Source organism: Cetorhinus maximus, chromosome 19 (assembly GCF_964194155.1).
Source record: "Cetorhinus maximus chromosome 19, sCetMax3.hap1.1, whole genome shotgun sequence".
Taxonomy (NCBI): domain Eukaryota; kingdom Metazoa; phylum Chordata; class Chondrichthyes; order Lamniformes; family Cetorhinidae; genus Cetorhinus; species Cetorhinus maximus.
The window spans coordinates 60,912,215-60,936,606 of NC_135897.1; the positions used below are offsets into that span (position 1 = coordinate 60,912,215).

Below are 24,392 nucleotides of genomic sequence, written 5' to 3' on the forward strand. Positions count from 1 at the left end.
GCAACTCAGTCAAGGACCTTGTGTATATAGTGAATTTTAGCTAGGACAGCCAGTTTGAAAGTGGCTTTCTTTAAGGGGGTTGAACAAGGGGATGTTGATGATGGTTTTGACATGGAGGGAACAGAGCCTAAAGTGAAGGATTAATTTACAATATCAGCTAGCGTGGGGGCCAGAATTTAAGTGGGAGTGGGATCAAGAGAACAGGAGCACATTTCATGGGCAGGATAAGTTTGCCATGGGTGAGAGGGAGTTAGGAAAGAAATTAGAGAGATGGAGGTTCAGAAGGAAGATGAGGAGGTTGGTTTGGTGGCTGAGGGAAATTATCAGGAGGTAGCTGAATGGATGGACTTCATCCTGCTGATGAAAAAATCCATCAGTTCCTTGCACTCGTCATTAGAGGCAAGAGTGGAGGGGGCAGGGAGTGAGGGTTAAGGAGATGGTTGGAGTAGAGAAATGCAGACTGAGATTATGTTTGCCTTCAGGATGAAACCAAGTCACAAATTGCAGATAAATTTGCCATTAATTTGTCAATTCCCTCAGAATGAAAATGGGGATATACAATAAGAGAAATTGTGATAGTTATCCTAGTGCAGCAGCAAATTTATAACTTGTGGTTGAAGCATATTATTTGCAGGAAGGTTTTTTGTCACATTTAATTCAGAAACCGCTAAATGCAGAGGGAAAAAATACATTCCCATCATTATAATTATGAAAAGGTCAAAAAAAGAAAAAAACTGGGTGGAGCATCCAACCTCGACCTAGGCACTGGACATGACTAAAGCACATCCACCAAGTCAACCCTGCAAAGCTCTCCTCACTAACATATGATCCTGATTTGTATGTTCATATACCATTATGCCAGGAGATCAACCCTGGTTCAACGAGTGCAGAAGAGTACATCAGCAGCAGCACCAGGCATACCTAAAAATGAGATGCCAATCTGGTTTCATGCATGCTAAACAGTGGAAGCAGCATGCTATAGACAGAGCTATGTGATGCCACAACCAATGATCAGATCAAAACTCTGCAGTTCTTCCTCAGTTGCGAATCGTAGTGGAGAATTAAACAATTAATGGGAGGAACAGCTTCATGATCATTCGTATCCTCAAAGACGGCAAAGAGCAGCCCATCAGTACAAATGACAGGGCTGAAGCGTTTGCAACCACCTTCAGCCAAAAGTGCTGGATGGATAATACATCTCAAGATCCCCACCATCAGATGTGAATCTTCAACATTGATTCACTTCATGTGACCAAGAAATGGCTGAAGGCACTGAAAAAAGCAAAGGTTATGGGCGCTGACAACACTCAGCTGTTTTACTGAAAACTTGTGCTCCAGAATTAGCCATGCCTCTACTAAGATGTTCTAGTACAGCTACAATACTGGTTTCTACCCAACAACATGGAAAATTGCCCACGAATGTCTTGTTCACAAATGGCAGGATAAATAGAATCTGGCAATTACCACTCAATCAATCTACTCTCAATCACTAGTGAAATAATGGAAGGTGCCATCGACAATGCTAATAATCGATTCAAACAGATGCCCAGCTTAGGTTCCACCAGGGGCCAATCAGCCCCAGATCTCATTACAGCCTTAGTCCAAATACAACCAGAACCAGAAGCAAGAGTAGACCGTTTGTCCCTTGAGACGGCTCCGCCATTCAATAAGATCATGGCTGATCTGATAGTGGCCTCAACTCCACTTTCTTGTCTGTCCCCCCAATAACCTTTGACTCCCTTGCTGATCAAAAATACCTACTAAAGAGCTAAATTCCAGAGGAGAGTAATTGGACTTGACATCAAGGCAGCATTTGACTAAGTGCAGCATCAAGGAGTCCTGGCAAAATTTAATTCAACGGGAATCGGGTGAAAAATTCAGTTCCAAGGCATCACTGCAGGCTTTCCTCAGGGTAGTGTCCTAGACTCAACCATCTTCAGCTGCTTCATCAATGGCCTTCCCTCCAACATAGGGTCAGAAGTGGGGACGTTTGCTAATGATTGCACAATGCTCAGCACCATTTGCGACTCTCAGATACTGAAGCAGTCCATGTCTATAATACAGCAAGACTGGACAACATTCAGGGTTAGGCTGATAACTGGCAAGTGATATTTGCACCATACAAGTGCCAGGAAAGGACCATCTAACCGCCTCCTGTTGACTTTTAATGGCACGACCATCACTGAATCCCTCACTATCAACATTCTAGGGGGTGGAGGAGGTGCAGTGGGGTTCACCATCGACCATAAATTTTGCTGGAACAGCCAGTAAATACTGTGGTTACAAGAGCAGGACAGAGGCTGGGTATTCTCACCTCCTAACTCCTCAAAGCCTGTTTACCATCTACAAGGCAGAAATCAGAAGTGCGATGGAATATCACAGAATACTCTTCACTTGTCTGGATGAACAGCTCCAAAAACAAATCAAGAAGTTCGACATCACCCAAAAAACAGCCAGTTTGACTGGAAACCCATCTACCGCCTTAAATATTCACTCCCTCCACTGCCAGTACACTGTGGCTGCAGTGTATGCCATATACAAGATACACTGCAACAACTCACTAAGCCTCCTTTGATAGCACATCCCAAATCCATGACTTCTACTGCCTAGAAGGCAGCAGGCATGAGAACAGCACCAACTCCCAAGTTCTCTTCCAAGTTGCACATCGTCCTGACTTGGAAATATATCACTGTTCCTTCAACGTCACTGGGTCAAAATCATAGAACACCTTCTGTTAGGCTTCACCTCACTGACATATTTGTATAATTAATAAGGCTTAATTTATTAAATTGTACTGTACATAAGCTTTGTGATAAAAAGCCTTAATTTATATGTATTATTGGAATGTTAGGAAGTCTTTAAGTTGGCATCTCTTAAGTGCCAAAGTACTGTAATGTAGCTTTCAGAACGATTAAATGGAATTACAGCTGGGCATATTTAGACTCCAGCGAGTCTAGTACTCCCAGTAAAGAGAAGCCAAAACTGGGATGCTGCTTTACTGAAAGCTTGAGGGCTACAATTGCAAATAAAGGGTACAAGCTAAGATAAAAGCAAAGATCTGCGGATGCTGGAAATTCAAAACAAAAACAAAAATACCTGGAAAAACTCAGCAGGTCTGACAGCATCGGTGGAGAGGAACACAGTTGACGTTTCAAGTCCTCGTGACCCTTCAACAGAACTAAGTAAAAATAGGAAAGGGGTGAAATATAAGCTGGTTTAAGGTTGTGGGGTGGGGGGGTGGGGGGGGGGGGGGGGGGTTGGGACAAGAAGAGCTAGGTAGAGATCCAGAGGTAGGTGGAGATAACCAAAAGATGTCACAGACAAAAAGGACAAAGAGGTGTTGAAGGTGGTGATATTATCTAAAGGAATGTGCTAATTAAGGGTAGAAAGCAGGACAAGCAAGGTACAGATAGCCCTTCTTTAGATAATATCACCACCTTCAACACCTCTTTGTCCTTTCGTTTGTGACATCTTTTGGTTATCTCCACCTATCACTGGCTCTCTACCTAGCTCTTCTTGTCCCAACCACCCCCCCACCACCCCCCCACCCAACCCCCCCCCCCCCCCTCCCTCCCTTAAACCAGCTTATATTTCACCCCTTTTCTATTTTTACCAAGTTCTGTTGAAGGGTACAAGCTAAGGTTAGGTTGTTGTTGGGAATCCAGAAGCACTCTTCTCATTGGTCAAGAATTGCAAATATTTGGTTGGAAATTTTTAGCTGTGTTGACATGGATGCACATACCTAAACATTGCTCAAACTACCTGCAAACAAAGATACTAGATCTTTAAAAGATCTTCGCATTTGCCAAGGGACAGCATTCGTCACAGGACACTTGCTGGGGGGGCATTTGTCAGGAGAGTCTAAGTTAGGAGTGGGCACTTGCTAGGGAATTAACATTTGTGTAGGACATTGCTAGTTGACGGGTAATTGACTAGGCTGGGGGTTGTCGTAAGAACCCAGAAGTGACTAAAATAATTGCCACAGGTTGAGGAGAGCCATAAGTATTCAGCATAGAGATCAATATTAGGATCCAGTATTAGGGCTAAAGTAATTGCTGTAAGAGAGTGTGAAAGTTCTTTAACAAAGACTAATCTCCAGCAGAGTGAGAGAGAAAGAGAACAAACACTCAGCAGCAGCTGTGAAGTGTGTAGCTTGAGAGAGAAACGTTCAGCAGGCAGCTGTGAAGAGTGCAGCATCAAAAGTTAAGGTGGACTGAAAGCTTTAGCAGTTAAGGTAGATTGGGCTAAGGTAGGTTGAAAAAGGATTCACTAGCGTGGAAGTCTTTAGACTGCAAAAGAGTTAAGTTGTCTAAGTTGAAATATCGAAGGACATCGTGAGTCAAGAAACCAGGTTCAAAGCACTAAGAAAAGGAGAAGATCCACAGAAAGACAGGCCAACACATGCTGAACTTATGCATCGTGCCATGCCTCAACTAGTGAAATGTTAATTACTAATATTTGTTTTTCAATAAATCTTGTTAGTTTGCATTCTAAATTCGCAATTATCTTTTTCGCCAATAAGGTTATTCTTCAACAAGAATTTTCTTACTCTGGGTTAGAGTCCGGATCCTTACACCTTCCCTAACAGCACTGTGGATGTAGCTACACAAGGACTGCAATGGTTCAAAAAATGACAGCTCACTCTCACCTTCTCAAAGGCAATTAGGGATGGGCAATAAATACTGGCCTAGCCAGCGACACCCACATCCCATAAACGATGATTGGTCAGCAGCTGAAATAGAAAAGATTGCTTAACATTTCAAACTCTTTCGAGTTATCAACAGTCACAGATTGCAACTCTTTCGAGTACAATCACAGTTCTTGGTTTCCGGGAGTGGGACACGAACCCACAACCCTCTGATTCAAAGGCGAGGGTGCTATGAACTGAGCCACAGCTGACACCTCTGCTTAACATTTCAAGTGGAACCCTTTGTCTCAGCATCTTGATGAGAGGAAAGGCTGCAGAAAGTCTTTGTAAAGCAAATCATATTTTTTGAATTGCAAGAGGAATCACCATGTTTAATTTTGATTTTACCTAGCTATTTCAAGTCACTAAAATAAATACTGCCTATTTAATATGAAGTAAGCATTTCTTATGAAACATTTTAAGGCATTAATAGAATTTCAACTGCCTCACCCAGAAAGTAGAGCAATAATCGATTTGTGGTTTAGCAGAATTTATTACAGAACAAATGAAGGTGACCCACATGAGATTCAGAGTATTATGTAAAAATGTAAGATACATTCATCAATTTGGGAAAGCTGGGTTTCTACAGCAGGATCTAATTGCACTGGAAGGTGGTGTATAAAAGCATGGAGGTTAAATGCTTTCTTTTAAGGCAGCATATAATGATCTGACTGCATTGTGCTAAATGACTGATGTACAGACCGAATAACATTTCTTCTCTAATGGCTATAAGCTTGGAACAAAATAACCTGCTGTTAGTCACATATTTGAAATAAATTCAACTTAAAGAATGCATTTCAGTTCAGTTTAGTTTCACTAAAAGAATAACATTTCAAGTCATCAAAACGTACTGTGTAAAACTGCTCAACCATTACATCTATTAATTTGTACATTAGGACTGCTGTGACCTAGTGAAAATGACTGCCCATTTCTGGAAATGCATGATTTGACTTCCATCAGCTCAGTCCTACTTGGTGCAGCACTGAGGCAAACAGGAAAACCCAGTCCTAGTCTCAAAACAACTACCTGAATTTACTTAGCACTTTTCATGTAGAAGAACATCCTACTGCATTTTACTGATCAAAAATCACAGCAATTAAAAGTAGCCATGAATAGATATAGAGGAGAAACTGGGGAAGGACACCAGATGAGGGTTTGAAACACAGAAGCAGCTGAATAAACAGCCTGAATTTAAGCAATAAAGAAGTCTTTGTCAGCTTAGTCCACCTTAGCTGAAATGTTGAGAGTGTAAGGCACAATTGCACTATAATTTTCTTGGGCTGGGACAAAGCGAGAGCACGAGACGGGGGTAAACATCAGTTACAGTTACTACTTCTAGCTTCTGCAATGATGTGTGTGGATATCGGATAAGGACAGAATCGAATACCAGCACTCCTTCCTCTGCACCCTGTACTGTAGAACAGATTGTTCACACTCACTGCTGAAGTTCACACATGGATGAATACTTCAACTGATTACTGGAGACAAGCCAACACCTGTTGAACTCTAGCCTAGCATGAGTCACTGCTTTCACAGAGGCAAAAACAAGGAAGAAAACAAGAGGAAGAGATATTCCTATTTGCCCAAACAATGATTGGCCCTTAATAACTTGATTTAATTACAATAATTTAATCCTGTTGAATGAAACAACAAACACAATTATAATTACTTTTCCATCACCCTTAATTTTCCTCATCACTTCTTTTCAAAAGTAATTATTTTCAACCTAACACTTACGCCCCTAAAATTCAGCCTCCCATAATCTTTGCTAGATACCAAGCCTGAAAGGTTTATCTTTCTGCCCGTCTGAGAAATGCCTCAGGATGTGCAAATACAAGGTCAGAAGTCAGGATATTTCCTGATGATTGAACAGTGGTCAGAGCCATGCATAACTCTCAGATGATAAGGCACACCATGCCCACGTGCAGCAAGACCTGGACAACATTCAGGTTTGGGCTGGTAAGGCAGCAAGCAAAATTCATGCCACATAAGTGCCAGGTAGTGACCACCTCCAACGAGAGAGAATCTAACCGTCTCCGTTGTTGACATTCAACAACATTATCATTGCTGAATCCCCCACTATCAACATCCTAGGGGGTTACCTTTGACCAGAAATTAAACTGGACCAGCCATATAAATACTGTGGCTACAAGAGCAGGTCAGAGGCTAGGAATTCAGCAGTGAGTGACTCATCTCCCGAGTTCCCAAAGCCTGTTCACCATCTACAAAAGCCCAAGTTAGGAGTGTAATGGAATACTCACCACTTGCCTGGATGAGTGCAGCTCCAACAACACTCAAGAAGCTCAGCACCATCCAAGACAAAGCAGCCCGCTTTATCGGCACCCCATCCACCACCTTAAACATTCACTACCAAAGCAAAGTGGCAGCAGTGTGTACCAGTTACAAGATACACTGCAGGAACTCCCCTGCAAGAGCACCTTCCAAATCCGCAACCTTTACCACCTAGAAGAGTAAAAAGCACCAGATGCATGGTAACACCACCAAGATCCCCTGCAAATCAAACACAATCGTCACTTGGAATTATATTTCCGTTCCTTCACTGTTGCTGGATCAAAATCCTCAAAATTCCCCTAACTAACAGCACTGTGGATGTACCTATAACTACACAATACAAAGACTGCAACAGTTCAAAAGAGTAGCTTACCACCACTTGCTCCAGGGCAATTATTGATGGGTAACAAATGTTGGCCTTTTCGGAGATGCTCACATCCCGGGAACAAATAAAAAAAACACTAATAAAACCAGGGTTCACATTCAAGCCACATACCAGCAATAATCTTTGTGCAAGCTATTCAAAGTCACAGAATTGTACTGCTTTAGGGTGTAAGAGCAACTGAAGCTATCCATCTTTGTACTCTACTGTACAGAGGTTTTCAGGTTAGTCCATTCATGCAAGGCAGTTACGTCTGTAATATTTCTTCCAAATGTACTGTTTGCAATGCATAGTGTTTGTTTACACAGTAGCATAACAACAGTTAACACTACAAAATGTTACTGAACTACAACCATAGTTTATGAAAACAATTTGTCACACAATGAATATTAAATCAATTGATCATTTTTTCAAGATACATAACATATGTAAACGTGCAAATATAAACACATATTTTGAAAAGGGAATATGCTTGTTAGTAAAACTTTAAAGAGTACCCTGACCAGAAATAATCTTAAAATACAGCAGCTAAATTAACAAAATTCTTTTGTTTGTAGTTCAATTTTTTTTAAATCTTGGATTGTTGATATCAACTAAATTGTTTGGGAGGAATTTCAACACAACATCGTGGGGAATTAACATGCACATTTCAAATAGCAGAGTAAATGAAGGAGCACAGGTTAATTTATATATTACTGTAAATGGCTCTCAAAATTCAGCTCACTTTCTCCCAAATACTCATAAGAATTACTACAACAGCCACCTTTTAAAAGCAGAAAAAGCAAAAATAGAACACATGCATTTTTGCTTTGTAATAATTCCACTTAACGATAATATAAAACGACAGAGGGTCAGCACATGGAGGACTTGTTTATTCATCAACAAGAGATTAGAACATGACATAAAAAAGAAAAATTAGACTCACCTCTCACAAGTGCAGCTGATCATGAGGGATAAAATATTATATATGATGTACGTAAAAATTACTGCTGTAATAGTGCCTCTGGGAATAGAATAGCTGGGGTTCTTTAAATCACCTGAAAGTGACATCAAGGCAAGGATTTACAGCTTCAGTTAACTTCTTTTGTAACCCAAACTTTATTGAATTTTTCATAATGCATAGAAAATGGACATTTGCAACCAATATCGTTTAATAAACGATTTTGCAACAAAAGTGCCACTATAGATTCAGCACCATAATAAACATTGTAGTATATACTGACAACACGAAATCCTTACAAACTACTCTGCAATAAATCTTGTTGATACCATGCTGTATGGATTACAAGGCATTTAGAATTTTTTGTCAACGTATCAGCTAACAGTGCAACAGCATAGAACAGAAACCTATTTTCCAAAATCTTCAAAATTCAAAGTAACAATTTAATTGATATGCACACAATATACCATTAACAAATTTATGGATACACTTTACATGCATATTGCACTTCAAATATTTGTTCGAGCCTTACCTGACATATTGGATCCAGCCATAATGCCAGTGCATCCATTGAACATAACTGCAAATACAGCAGCAAAATTCATTATCTTGCCAGTCGTGTAGTCTTCTACGTAGTCAGCTGCAGAAAGAAATGGAGGCGAGACAAATTGAATTTTTTTTTTTGAAAAAGATCCAGTCCAAAGAAAAATTATTCAAACTAATTGGAATTTATGGTGGGTTAAAAAAGGGCTGCTTCTGCTTTTACCTCCTTTGCAGCCTTGCTTCACGCATTAGGCATGGCATTGGCCATGGGAGTCAGGGTTGTAGAGGTAATGTCATTAGATTAGTAATTTAAGAGGCCCAGGCTAATACTCTGGGGGCACGGGTTCAAATCCCAGTAATGGTGATCGTGAAACTACCATTACCATTGAAAAGCCCATCTGGTTCACTAATGTCCTTTAGCAGAAAGGAACCTGCCATCCTTACCTCGTCTGGCCTACATGTGACTTCAGACTCACAGCAATGTGGTTGACTCTCAATTACCCTCTGAAATGGCGCAGCAAGCCACTCAGTTCAAGGGCAATTGGGGATGGGCCACAAATTCTGGCCTTGTCAATAATACCCATATGAAAGAATAAAGTGAAAATAGAAAGGATGGTGCCATTTGTCTCTGTGCTTCCTGCTTAAGAAATTGCCCCAATTACATATAAAGTGGTTTCAGAACAAAGACATCAAGTTCACCCGAGACTGGGCTGACAGCAAATTTGAATGAGTTTGCACCTACAAATTTTGCAGTAAGTGACCAATATAGGCAGATTGTTCTTGAATATGCTCAGAGACCCTAACACAGAGCAGCACCGGTCTAGTAGCGATTCATGACTTCATACTCTGAATAAGGCTTTATGAGCATAACATGGACACGCTTGAGAGAAAATAGGAGAAAATACAATCAACTTGTTTTAGCTTTTATGCAGTTCCCATTACACCCATGCGAGTTAGCTGATCTATAAACATCAATGTTCAGAAAACAAAGCACCAATTTATTACCCTTTGGGAAAGGTTTTGGGACTGTTTGCTCTGGAAAAAAGAACTTTGATCACCAGCAATTCTCATGTTCAAAAACTAATTTGGTTTTGAGGAAAAAATACTCTTTACATCGTGAAGTGAAGAAAACAGTCGCTTGGTAGTGCAGGACTTGAATATGGCCAAAAAGAGAGACATGTTGCCAACACTTTTCTTCTTGCATTCATCAGCTAACAGCCAGACTAACAGCAAATTTAAGATAATCCAGTCAAGTTTGTAACATGGCTCATTTACGCTTCCTAGAGTGACATACATTAATATGCAGGAACCTGTTCTCTGCAAACAAAAGGAATATGTTCAAGCCTTCCACCTTTTTTGAATTACCCAGGAGCTTGGGGAGCCTATATCCCTCCATTGCTTTCTCCAAGGCAATGCTTCAGCCAATCAATCAGCACCCTTTTGCCCTGAAGTATAAATTGCTGTGATTGTTTGAAATTTGGTATTCTTGTATTTGTCCTGATTAATGCAAGACTAAAAGCTTTGGCAACATGTCTCTCTTTTCAGTGATATACTGAAGAAAAGTTTAAAATTATCTTCTGCATTCATGGCAGTAGGTCAGCATGGATTAATTATCTTCAGCAATTTGACCGAATACATTAAGAGTTGTGACATAAATTCTGATTAATCGTTTTAACTATAAGCTAGGATAAATGCAAATAAGTAGCGACAAAACTCTGTTGCTCTAATACTTTTCAGTCTAGTTACATTACTACAGTACTTATTTTTAGGATTAACTTACGTGGAAGATTACTCTTCAGAGTTGACAGTTTAAATCCAGTGAATGAAGCCTCTGAGGTGTTCCCCAAGGACATTGTAATGTTAATTGATTTTGGCGACACTACAAAAAAGCTGATGAATATCGTGCCAAGCACCAGGATAACAATAAGGAAGATTATGAAGGAGGCTTTTGCATAGAGGTCAGCTCCAACCAGGCACACAAGAAGGCAGAGGAGAAGAACGACTGTGCCATAGAGAAGTCCATACCAGTAGGACTGAGGAAGCACTTGAGTGCTGCTTGTGGTTTGCCCTGCAAAAAGACAGAGATTCAATTGGCAATATACTACTTACAGCCTATTTCTTGTAAAATCTGAGCTGTATTTTAATTTGTGTGTCATGGACAACTGCAGACATCCACCAAGTGACATTAAAGATTTTATTGTCTCAATCAATATCATAGCTGTTTCTCTGTAAATCTGAATATGTCAGCAGAAACACACAACTCTCAAGTTATTGCTGCCACTTGCTGTCACTGCTGTGTGGGTGGGTGGAGGGGGACCATAGGCTTCACACTTCTGTCTAGGAAGAAGTTATTGGTCTTGCCAGCATGTAAACAATGGAGTGGCGAGATATGGGTTTGCATTCATATCCATCATTGAGTTTATCTCGCCAATTCCAATGCAGGAATGACTAAAAAATAAATTTCTGGTTCTTCCCCACAGCAGAAAGAAATGTAAACAGGGAAATCACAGGGCATTCCTCTTTATATTTAGAAGCCATGTTTGTGAAATGTCTCCTGAGTGATTAGTTTGTCTAAAATGTGTACAGGGTACTAGCAGACCAATATTCTGAAGCACCTGACTGTGGAAATACAAGTTTTGCTGCAATTTAGCTATCATACTATAAGGATTATCAATCACAATTGACTTACAACTGGACTGCCAAACTTATAACTCCCTGGCCTTTACTCTTGCATTCCCCACAACAGGTATGGAATTTTTAATTTGTTCAGCAATTCCCTTAACTCCACCTCTGGTCTCTCAACCTCAGTCAACTCTCTCTCACACACGTGGTCATTCTGCCTGGTAAGATCCCCACCTTTGCTCCCTCAAGTCAAAGAGCACAAACTTGACTCTATTTGGTGCACTCCCTGCTTAGGCATTCATTGCCAGATCTGGCTGAAACATATCAAAACTTACCAGACCTTGCCAAAAAGCAACCTGCCAAAACCAGCTACTATTCTAGGATAATTTTGGAGTGCAAAAAAACATTTCTTCTCTCCAATGATAACCAGTTCCTTAAATCTCTCACAGATGCCCTCTCCATCCTTAGAATAACTAAAGAGCTCATTGACTTCTTCCTCACAAATGTAACACCTCCCAGATCAAGATAGATCATCCAATCCATTTAGGATTTTGAAAATATTACCTCTACTGTAACTGAACAGTTTTGAAATACCTTTTCAGCACAATACAAAATGGTCCCATATATTTAGGAATAGCCAATGGGAAACTGGTTTGCCTGCTCCACCTGATTTGTGGTTCATTCACTGAGTTGTGGTTTTAGTATAAGCAAAGAACAGAGAGCATTAAATCCTTACTCTGTTACACCAATTTATTAATTAATCCTCATTTTCCAGCGTATTCTTCGCCAAATAACAATGTAATAGTGGGAATAACCAGCCTCCTAATTAAAAGTTTAACAAAAATGCAAAATTCAAAATAGAATTTGGACAATTGATTTAAAATTATGTGCTTACCTGTTAGTGGAAATCCAAAAATGTCAACCAGAGACTCAACAAGTCCCAAGACATAGAGAGCACTCCCGCATATATTTGCGAAGAAGAACATGATTCCAATGCTGCCTCCAAATTCTGGACCCAATGCTCGACTGATCATATCTGACCACGAGCATCTGTCAAGGAAAAACTGAGAAACTTTTTTTTTTAAAGCTGAATCGTTATTCATAATCCACATAATTTACATCATTGTACACAAACAATGCATTATAAAAGCCAAGTGCAGTATAAAACAAGTGCACATGAACTTTTCCAAATTAATTTTGAATCTTCGCAAGATTAGTGGTCATCTACGAACATCAAAATGTAACTATTTAGGTGTCAGTGAGAGAATTCTGGACGTAGGCAAGCAAAATGCAAAAACGTGAGCTCACATATGTTATGGAGAAACAAGTGCCGTAATATTGCAAGTTAGAAACCCGATTAAGTCTGCTATATCACATTTTGTGATGGAAAATGGTTAGGAAATAAGCTCTTTTTTTTTTAATATACACACTTCTAATTTAAATGATTCATTTTTAGGGTACTAATAAGAAATTTACCACAGTTTTCTGGTATAAAACTGGGCTGTGAATTTTACTGAAATGGTTGATATTGCTATATATTGCTATATGCTATTAGGCCACTGTGCACCTCAAGCCTCCAGTGGTGAATTCGCACCACAATTTGCGGTGACCATAGCGGTTGATTGGGAATGGCATGGCCAATGTCTGATACATATCCAAAAGACAAACGCCTAACACAGAACACAGAGACAGGTTATTTAATGTTTCCATTAAAGTAAATGACTTAAACAAGTAGTGTAGGTTTTTCTATTTCCATATTTTTAAATTAATTAGCATAAGTGAAGGTAGTTTTTCTCTTAGTTTGTAATTCATAGGGTCCGATTTTGCTCTTAACAGAAAATATACAGCATGAGCTGTTCATAACACTTACACTTCTCCACAGCCTTTCTACGGGACTTTATATGGGAACTTTAAATCGGAGAGCCAAAACGGCCCACCACAGGGGATCTTGGACCTTTGTGAACAAGGCAAGTAACTGTGCATCTCCTCAACAATCAGTTAAGTAAATGCTAATGAGCAGTGCAGATTCTGAACCAGGAAATGTCAGTTAGAATATCGAATTCAATGTCAAATCAGGCACAGAAAGCAAAAGGGAGAGGGGGAAAGAAAGATGCAAGTGAGAGAGAGATTAAAAAGAGACAGAAAGAAAGAAAGTCCAAATTTTAATATTGAAATCTCAAACAACAATTACTGACATCTTAAGGAATAATACTCTACATTTGGCTATTCCTAAATATATGGGATCATTTTGTATTGTGCTGAAAAGTTATTTCAAAACTGTTCAGTTACAGTAGAGGTAATATTTTCAAAAACCTAAATGGATTGGATGATCTATCTTGATCTGGGAGGTGTTACATTTGTGAGGAAGAAGTCAATGAGCTCTTCACAGTTATTCTAAGGATGGAGAGGGCATCTGTGAGAGATTTAAGGAACTGGTTATCATTGGAGAGAAGAAGTGTTTTTTTGCACTCCAAAATTATCCTAGAATAGTAGCTGGTTTTGGCAGGTTGCTTTTTGGCAAGGTCTGGTAAGTTTTGATGTGTTTGTAAAAGTTAATTTTCAATGTTAGAGAGGTTGTTTGGCATTAAAGGAGACTTACCAGTTAAAAATTTACTTCACTGGAATGGACAAGCCCTAACTTTTTCTACCAAGCTTAATGGGTATCTATCACACAAGTACAGCTATTTCACACACTTCCATATGTTCCAATGTTGCATCTGGTATAGTTAAGTTTCTGGAGGAACAGAGCAACTGTAGTTAACATTTGGCCCATTCGCTTGTTCATCATTGTTACAAATCCAGGTGTCTGGTTAACTTCATTTTTGACAGTCTTTTTCAGCAAGTGACTGCTTGTTTTATTTTAGACAAAGTTATGACACTAAAGGCTGGTTTGATAAAGACTGACGCAGTTATATCCTTACACATGCAATGCACAGCTCCATATAATACCCATTTCTTTCACTCTTTTCTACCCAAACAGCGTTGTGGTATTGACTTGACTTGGGGTGTTCAAGATGCTTTATTGACTGAATGATGAGTTAAATTATTGACAATTGCAATACTGGCACATCAAATACATTTGATAAAATTGCTTCCAACTGATATTTAGGTAAACTAGAAAGAAAGGAGATTCTTCTAATCTACACTAAATTAAGTCAAGAACTCCTTGTATCTCCTATTGCTAGGCATGTTTTCAAATAAATCAGTAAAATTCCTTGATATGCAAGGTAGCCAGGTTGTTCCAAAATAGCTGTGTTTGAGTATAATGTTTCCAACATTTCAGGCCCAGGGAATTTTATTTACAGTGAACCTCATGTAGACTGTGAAAACATGTTGATGGATTGAACACTTCACTGGATTCTGATTCCAGTGCCATTCTGCATGTGGCTGTGGCAATCACAATGGTGCGAATTCAGCAAACTTGATCTCACCATTGCTTTTAGTTGGGGTGAAGCTATGATAATTATTTGTCAAACTCTTTTGCTGAGGGTCTGTGCAGCAGTGCAAAATTCCCAGTAAATGATGGAACGATGCATGTAATAATCCAAGTCACTCACACCATAACCTCCTGTGATTTCTGAACCATAATAATGCCATAGATGCACCATTCCTATGACACAAGCTTTCAGCAAATTCAGGCCCATGTTCTTCAATCCTAGGCCAATTTCACACCTCATTTAATTTACTATCTGCTCCTTCACACTTCACCAATTCCTAGTTACACAAGTTAATTGATCAAAGCAGGATAAGTGCTCAGAATACTGTACTAATGTTTAGCCATTATCCATTTGGCAAATTATTTTGTTTCAACTTGAAATGTCTACATGATCAGTTTTATTTTTGAAAAAAGAAACATCTGGAAAGACCTCTTGTATTGTGTTGTTTGAAAGAATAATAAAAATAGCATTCTTATTCAAGAAAAACATATGCACAGAAAAATCATTTTGATGACATGCATTTTACATTCATTGGAAGTCAATGCTGCAAATTTATCCTCTGTAATTTTGTCGTTTTCACAATATTATACAGATCAAAATTCTGATGAATATTGGGTGAGGACTTTCCCATTCAAACAGTAAAAAATGATTAAAAGATTATACCCTGGGCGATTTTAGTAGTAAGTGTTTCAATTTACCTGAAACAATATCACTATTACCAATATACATATGTATAAAATGTGTGAAATATCCCTAAGGGAAGGGCAGATAAATAAAGTCACATTAAGCAGATGTTGTGAAAAGACTTGGGGAAGAAAGTCAAAGACTTATTCCAAGAAGTAGGTTTTGAAGGTAAGGTAAGATGTAGCAAGGGAAAATGCTTTTAGCAAGAGAATAACAGAGCATAGGGGTGTAATAGCTAAAGGCTCTACCATCTATAGTGGAATAGAGAAGACAGGAAAATGCACCCAACAGGCCAGAGTTAGAAGGGTGGAGGTATGAGTGGAGATGCAGGGTTGTTCGAAGTTGCATCACACTATATCTAGATCAAGGAAATATTTGTAAATGAGCTTGAGGAATTTGAAACAATGCACTGGGGGAAGGGTGTTAGTGGAGTTTGGCAAACAGACAAATTGAGTGTGTAGGCGTTAGCTTGCATAAGGTGGAACTCAGGGATTGGCAAGGAAATATTAGACAAGCTGAACCTGAAAATGGTGAGAATGTGGGTGGAGTTTTAGTAGCACATACCTCAATCTTGGTCCTGATCTGCAATGGCATTATGCTTACAGTTACAAATATGATTTAATGTACTTGGGGCCGATACATGTGTAGCCCACAACAACAGCAAATGCAAGTGGTGTAATATATGGTGAGCTAAGAGGGGTAAAAACATAAAGCAAGACCAACCTGATGTAATGTCTTGTGGAAGTTGACAGCAGTGAGCAAACCTTTTTGATTAGGAAGGTATGAAGTAATTATGTGTTTTCCCTTTCTTTTGTTCTCTGTCTTTACATGACGATGAATATGGCAGAAAAACTTGACAAATTAATATAATGTGACAATGGTACTATGAAGGGGCTTATGTAATGTGGAAGCAAATAATCAAATTCAGCAGTGCTGTAGCTCCAAAATATACCACATGACCTGCACCAGTTCAAGAAAGTGGTTTATCATCACCTCAAGGCAATTAGGAATGGGCAATTAATGCTGGCCCTTCCAGCGACACTCACACCTCAAAAATGATTAAAAAAAAGATTCTACTTGTTTACAAATCGGAGTGCCTGTACTATTTCTGCTGGTTTGTGGCTGAAACACCATTTGTGCTTGGTCAGATCCCATCTGGAGTTCTGCGTCCAGTTTTAAACACTGCACCTCTGGTTAATATTGACCTTGAATGAGGTACAGCACAGCTCCAGCAAAATAACGAGGGCTTAAAGAGTTAAAAGGAAGGCAAATTGCAGAAGTCTTGTATTGACTTGGATTTAAAAGATTGATGGGTGATTTTATTGAAGTGTTTAAGACGATGCAAGGATTTCATCGAATAGTCACAGGGAAGCTATTTCCTCTGTTGGAGGCACCATAAGACCTTAAGACGTAGAAGCAACAGTAGGTCATTCGCCCCATTCAATGAGATCACGGCTGATCAACTCCACTTTCCTGCCTTATTCCCATAACCCTCGCTTCCCTCACTGATTAAAAATCTGTCTATCCCAGCCTTGAATATACTTCTCAACCCAGGCTCTACAGCCCTCTGTGGTAAAGAATTCCACAGATTCACTACTCTCTGAGAGAAGAAATTCCTCCTTATCTCTGACTTCAATGAGTGACCCCTTAATCTGAGGTTTTGCCCTCTGGTCCTAGGCTCTCCCACAAGGGGAAACAATCTCTCAGCATCTATCCTGTCAAGCCCCCTAAGAATCTTATATGTTTCAATAAGGTCACTTCTCATTCTTCTAAACTCCAATGAGTACAAGCCCAAACTACTCAACCTCTCCTTATAAGAAAATCCTTCTATACCCAGGATCAACCTTGTGAACCTTCTCTGGACTGCCTCCAATGCCAGTGTCATGAAGAGGTATTAATGACTATAATGTTATTGGAAATTATTTTTAAAATGGAATTGTAGTGGGGTCTGTGTCTGTGTGTTTGACAGTGTATGTCTTAATTGGATTAAAGTCAGCTAGTGCTTTGATGTATAATAGTTTTGAGATGTTAATTGGGTAAACAATAAGGAGGATAGAAGTGTAAACTTGCATTTGTTGAATAAAGCATTCAAGAGTGGGAGCAAAATCTTGCACCTAGCTAGAAGACGTGAAGCAATGTGTTTTTTTTTCAGCTCACTAATAAAATTGGTGGAATGAAAGGATATTATCGTTAGGAGGCGTAACATTAAAAGTTTGGTGATACAACGGAAAATTTACATTCAAAGGAAAAGCTAGGTATAAACAGAGAGGAGTTTGTGTGTGTGTAAGGCAGAGGCATTTAGGATCTAACCAGCCTGTAAGCCTTCAACTGTGTCTACAAAGGAACCAAATTGCAAGGAACCTCATTTTGAATTTGTAAGGCCAAATGTGCTTTGCCTGGTGTCCACTTAAAGTCTATGGGTTATTGTTGCCTTGGAGGAGATTTACCTGGGAGTAATTAATTTGAGGATTTGTTTAAAAGTTATTATGGTAGTAATTTGTAGACATTTGTGTGTTTTTAATTTGTTAAATTAATAACTGTTTAATTTAGTTTTATATAAAAAAACCTTTTGAGGCTCGGTGGTCTTATTCCTGAGTTCAGGGCTGCATCTCAAATATACCAATTGAAATGTAGGTTATGACAGTTGTTCCAGTTTCCCTCTGGGGTTTAAACAACTCAGCCTTTACCAACAGCTGTGTCATAACACCAGTATATCTTTCCTTAGATAAGAGGACCAATACAGTTCATAATATTCTAGGCGTGGTCTAACTAGCCTTATATAGTTTTAGCAAGATGTCCCTATTTTTATACTCCATTCCCTTTGAAATAAAGGCCAACATTCCATTTGCTTTCCCTATTTCCTGCTGAACGTGTATGTTAGCTTTTTGGGATTTCTGCACGGGGACTCCCAAATCCCTCTGTGCTGCAGCTGTCTGCAGTCTTTCTCCATTTAAATGATATTCAGCTCCTCTATTCTTCCTGCCAAAGTGCATAACCCCACATTTTCCCACATTGTATTCGATCTGCCAAGTTTTTACCCACTCACTTAATCTGTCCATATCCCTCTCGGTGGACTCTTTGTGTCATCTCACCACTTGCCTTCCCACCTATTTTTGTGTCATCCACAAACTTGGTGATAGTATATTCCCTTCCCTCATCTAAGTCATTAATATATATATTGTAAATAATTGTGGCCCCAGCACTGATCCCTGTGGCAATCCATTAGTTACAGGTTGCCATCCTGAAAATGCTTCCCTTATCCCAAATCTCTGTCTTCTATTAGTTAGCCAATCTTCTATCCATGCTAATAAACTACCCCAGCACCATGGGCTTTTATCTAATTAAGTAGCCTTATGTGCGGTACCTTATCGGACACCTTTTGGAAATCCAAATATATTACATCTACTGGTTCCCCTTTATCTATCCTGCTTGTTACCTCCTCAAAGAATTCTAATAAATTTGTCAGACATGATTTCCCCTTCATGAAGGCACAATCTTAAAACTGCAGCTAGGCCATTCAGGAGTGAAATCAAGAAGGACTTTTCCACGCAAAGATTCGTGGAAATAATGAATTCTTTCTCCAAGAGTCCGTAGATGTTGGGTCAATCCACATTTTCAAGACTGAAATGGATAGACATTTTTTTTTAAGCAAGGGCATCAAGATACATAGATCAATGGCAGGTAAATGGAGGTAAGGTAAATATCAGCCATGATCTAATTTAATGGTAGAATGGACTCGAGGGGTTGAATAGCCTACTCCTGTCCCTATGTTCCTTATCAACCTATTATTCTTCACTTTATGCACCACATCTACTACCAATTCGATAACTTGCAATCCTCCCATTTTAAGTGAATGGAAATGCTACAAGAGATATGAGCAGAGTTGGTGGTGATAGATCAAGAAAGTTAAAATTGATCAAAAAGTTACGAGTTGCCTCAAAGAGGGTCCTTGACCTGAAACAAGAAGAAAATTGCTGGCCAAATTTACCAGAATAGTACCAGCCATTGGAAAACATCATTGTCTATCTATAATGCATTTACAAATTGATTTATTTTTCCAGTTTAAATATCAATACAATTGAATCTTTTGACTTTAGATGGTGTGACTTATTATCTAGTTAACTTACGCAAGATTAATACACAAAGTTAATGAACTTGCAAACATCATAACACCAAAAGATACAGTAGGCTCCACCAGCATCCAATGCTCCATTAGTGGAGATAGCACACACTGACAGTACAGTCATGCTTATGATGAAATATGCCACAATGAACATGAGTATACTCTGATACAGTCCCGCTTGACCAACAACAAAACCTTCAACAATAAAAAAAAGTGAGGAGATTGTTATACAAAGGAGAAACATTTGCACCACATTAAGGAATTGTCCTGGGCGTATAGAAAATAATTTCAGTATGAATCTATTAATATTGTGACTCAAACCAAAAGAGGAAGATGAACTTCCACATTCACCATTTATTAAATAAAGCAAATAAGTTTCTAAAAATGAATAAATATTTACTTAAATAAAGTTCAATGGTTATTGTTTCCCGCAACATTCAGGAGCTCAATCCAGGTCACTTGATCTCAGCTTGAATGGGAGCAGGTGTGCAACAATTGGCCTGAGTATCCCAGGAGAGTTTAAATAGTCACTAATGTTTCCACTCATGATGATTACCCAGCAATTCCACCCTGTGCTTATATGGACAAAACTGATCATGTTTATGTTGCTCATTACAATTAATTAGCCCATTGACATTCTTTGTCCAGGTTTTGATGAATGTCCAGATGGAAAAGACAGAATGTGACAAGCAAATAGCTAACGGGAGTCATTTTGAAGCTGCTCAAAGACCAGAGACCATGGATGGAAGGAAAGTTATTAAGCATCATTCACATCCTCACTTCACTGCTTTTAAAAAATTGTTGTCACTGTTACATAGCCAAACAAAGCAGCAACACAAAGCGCCCACAAGCAACAAGTTAGATTAAAGCCCCATTTTGGAAATGTTGGTTAAGGGAGAAATTTTGGTTGAGTTACTGAGAGAACTCCCTTCTCTTCAAAAAAAGTGCCATGGGACCTTCACCTGAAGAGGCATATGGAGCTTTGTGTAACATCTCACAGGAATATAGAAGTAGGAGTAGGCTATTTAGCCCATTGAGCTTGTTTTGCTTTTTTGGGATATTTTAGTTCACTTTTGGTCTGGCATTTCATCTGAAAGATGACGTCTCTGACACTTCCACACTACTGCACTGAAATGTTAGTTTACATTATCTGGGGCTTAAATTCACAACCTTTTGATTCAGAGGCAAGAGTGCTGCCACTGAGCCATTTAAAAATTGCTTGCTGCTGAAATCCTACAAAATTCAAGGCTGGAAGAAAGACCAAAAAGATTCAAGTCTGCACAATTGCCTCATTCTTTTGTTCATACATAAAATTGGGTTCGTGACCCTATGCAGAATAAAAACAGAGGTTACAGAGCACTAATGACTTTCTCTAGATAAGTGCTATTTTCTAAATTATTTTTCATCTATGGCTGATATTGCTACACAATTGCTCAGGTGAAAATAGGGAAGTATTGGAATTAAGAAGTCAAAGCAACATTGTACAACATTGACTGTTTTCAGTTTACCAGGTCGACGAGGTTGGATGCACCATCTGAAACAATTTTGAGTCTGTTATGTCCACAATTACTCAGAGACCCACTATCTGCATGTTTCCCAGGTAACAGAATCAAAGGTTCAAATCAACTGCTACAGTGAACACTAAATAGGGTCTCTAATTTTAAAAGAATGAAGCCACTAAAGTAAAACGAACAAAATGGACTGATCAATTAATCATTTGTGTTCAGCAATTTCTTTTGCAGCTTTGGAAGTGTTCCTGAATGAATGAATAACCTTTTTTGTTTGCACATGACACTGATTTTCTATTTCTCACCATGCTTTACAGTATTAATGAAGAAATTCAGAGAAGAACTGCGTTTTTCGTACCAGCAAAATAACTTTTTAAAAAAACCATATGCCACAACCACAGAAGGAGAACTCAGATACAACTTGCACTTATATAGCACAATTAGCAAAGGGTTTAGGGCCTCGACAGCTGAAGGTATGGTCGCCATTGGTGGGTGAATGAATCAGGAATGCGCCAGAGGCCAGAATTGAAGGAACGTCAATTTCTCGTCGCTTTATAATTTGCAATAGCCAAAATAGAATGATGTAGGAGTAGAAACTGTGTCCATGAGCTCCAAGGTTTCTTTATTTTTGTACCCTGTTAAAGATTGTACCACTTAGTTTCTATTGTCATCTCATTCTTAAACGCACCACTTCACACTCGTCTCCATTAAATTTAATTTGCCATGTGTCTACGCATTTCACCAGTCCATGTCCTTCTCACTGTTTACTACATTATTTAGTTTTGAGTCAGCACATTTAGTACAGAGGGACCTAGACATTTATAGTGACGTTTATTGTTTTGCACCTCTCATGCCACCAGTGCAATGAGTTTGGGATGGTGTTTCCTACAACCACTGTTCATATTTCTGTTACCACAAGGTCCTGTGATTCTTGTATAGTAGTTTTCACATTCACGTTGAGCTACGCAATGTTTTTGTTATTTTCACTTGTTGATAATGTGTATTTTTAAAAATGAATTAGGGTAACATTTTGCTTGAATAACCATAAACATTAAATGGCACTTTAGCTGATTTTATACAACTAAATTTGCATTGCTACTAACAATATTTGGTGATACATCAATGCAAGAGTGATGATGGTAACTCATGGGCAGGTTCTGCCATAGAGCTGGTGGTGGGTAGTCTGGGGCTGGGAAGAGATGGAGTAACTTAAGCTGTGAGCTTTTATTCCACTCATTTAAAATATACTTTAGATTCAGCAACCTCCAATGCTGCTGAAAAAAAATAAAGGAAATGGTGAATTGTAAATAACTGGATTAGGTTGAACTTAGCTTTTTTAATTGCAGCAAATAAATCCAAACTACTGATGTGGGCTGGAATTGCAGCAGGGATGATACATATTTTGCACCTCAAGATGAATGAGAAAACTACAATGCAGGAATAGCACATCCTTGTGACGACACATCAGTATCAACCTCATTGCTCTGGGAGAGGCAGAGTGAGCGGCGTTGGAGATAAACATTATAAATCTCTAGATCCCTCAGTATTAAATGTGATGACAAAACTCAGAGGTGTAACACAGTGAGGAGGATAGTAGCAGGCTTCAGAAAGACACACTGGTGAAATGGGCAGACACATAACATTTTATGCAGGGAAGTGTGAAGTGATTAATTTAGGAAGAAGAAAGGCAATAGAAACTAAATGGTACAATCTTAAAGCAGATGCAGGAACAAAGAAACCTTGGGGTTTACATACAAAAATTATTGAAGGTGACAGGTCAATTTGTTAAATTTGTTAAAAAGACAGGATCCATGGTTACATAATTAGAAGCAAAGGGCACAAAAGTATGGAAATCAGTTATAACCTCAAAAATCATTGGGTAGGTTTCATCTGGAGCATTGTCTTCAATTCTGGAAGGATGTCAAGGCCTTGGAGAGGGTGCAGGGGAGATTTACTGGAATGGTACCAGGATGAGCAATTTCAGTTATGTGGAGAGCTGGAATCGTTCTCTTTAGAGCAAAGAAGGTTAAGCAGTGTTTAAAATTATAGAGCACATAGGGAGTTTCCACTGATGAGAGTTTGGTAAGCTATGCATGATCTGGAATGTGATGATTCATAGTGCACTGCCTGAAAGGGCGGTAGAAGCAGATTCAATCATAATTTTCAAAAAGGAATTGGATATCCACTTGATAAGGTAAATTCTGCAATGGCGATGGGAACGCAACAGGGGTCTAATTGGATAGGTCTTTTAAAGAGCTGGCACAGGAACAAAGGGTAGAATAGCCTCCTGTGCTGTTTGTTCAATGAATAACCCACTTTGTTTACTGGAGAATCCAAAGATTCCAGATATCCTAGGCTAACTACATCCGAGAGTATACTTAAATAGTTGTTTTTAAATCCACACCGAAACGTCACCGTTTGGGGAGCAGTTTGAAACAGGAACGTTCAAACTCAAGTCTCACCCACGACAGCTGACGTCAGGAAGGAATTCCCAGTTTCAGGATGTGAACCCGCAACAAACTCCGGAGAGAAAGCTCAAGCACAAGGAGAACTAGCACTCACCCAACCGCAGGAACAGCACCACGCTGAACATAGACAGCAGGGTGGGGATAACGACCCCGAAGAAAGTTGACAGCTTCTTGGGCGGGGGCTGCTGACCCGCGATCCTGGCCCGGCTGCCGCCTCCGCTGCTGCTGCTGGCGGGCTCGGGCGCTGTGTAGAGTCGGTAATTGAGTAGGGGCGTCCGTTCAGCCATGGCTGTCACAACATGGGACAGGGTATGTAACCCTAAACAGAGCCGCCGGCTGGCACACTGCAGCAGCAGCAACAACTCAAAAACTGCTCCAAAGGGAAAGTTACCCAACTGTGGATCATGTGATTGATCATGTGACCGCCTCCAACCCACTCCAGCAATGACGTCCCTGTTGGGGCTGCAGAATGTACAGAAAAGAGTTGTTTTTACTGCTGACTCAATCGCTCCTGCAGAAGTGGTAAAATACTGGAAACCACTGTCGTCACTTCATGCTGTAGTCAGTGTTACAATTAATCCACAATCCGCCGCTTGATGGATCATTTTTAATAAGTCACCTTGCAGATTAATGGAAATAAGTGACACCACCCTTGTAGGATATCATTTGGCTCCCGGATAAACCGCTTTGTGTTTCAACTGTGGAA

General features: G+C 39.4%; 1 protein-coding gene across 2 annotated transcripts in view; it reads right to left on the reverse strand.

The window, feature by feature from the left end:
• The window catches only part of LOC144693837 (solute carrier family 12 member 9), a 91,644-nt gene extending 67,484 nt beyond the window's left edge, over positions 1 to 24,160 (reverse strand). For both annotated transcript variants that reach the window (XM_078563918.1, XM_078563919.1), the window contains exons 1-6: positions 23,781 to 24,160; positions 19,771 to 19,905; positions 12,362 to 12,502; positions 10,625 to 10,912; positions 8,834 to 8,941; positions 8,287 to 8,398 (exon numbers count right to left, since the gene is read on the reverse strand). In XM_078563918.1, coding sequence (XP_078420044.1) covers positions 8,287 to 8,398; positions 8,834 to 8,941; positions 10,625 to 10,912; positions 12,362 to 12,502; positions 19,771 to 19,905; positions 23,781 to 23,973 — 977 coding nt within the window. In that variant the 5' untranslated portion in view covers positions 23,974 to 24,160. The remainder of the gene's footprint in view (positions 1 to 8,286; positions 8,399 to 8,833; positions 8,942 to 10,624; positions 10,913 to 12,361; positions 12,503 to 19,770; positions 19,906 to 23,780) is intronic.
• Between the last annotated feature and the right edge of the window lie 232 nt (positions 24,161 to 24,392).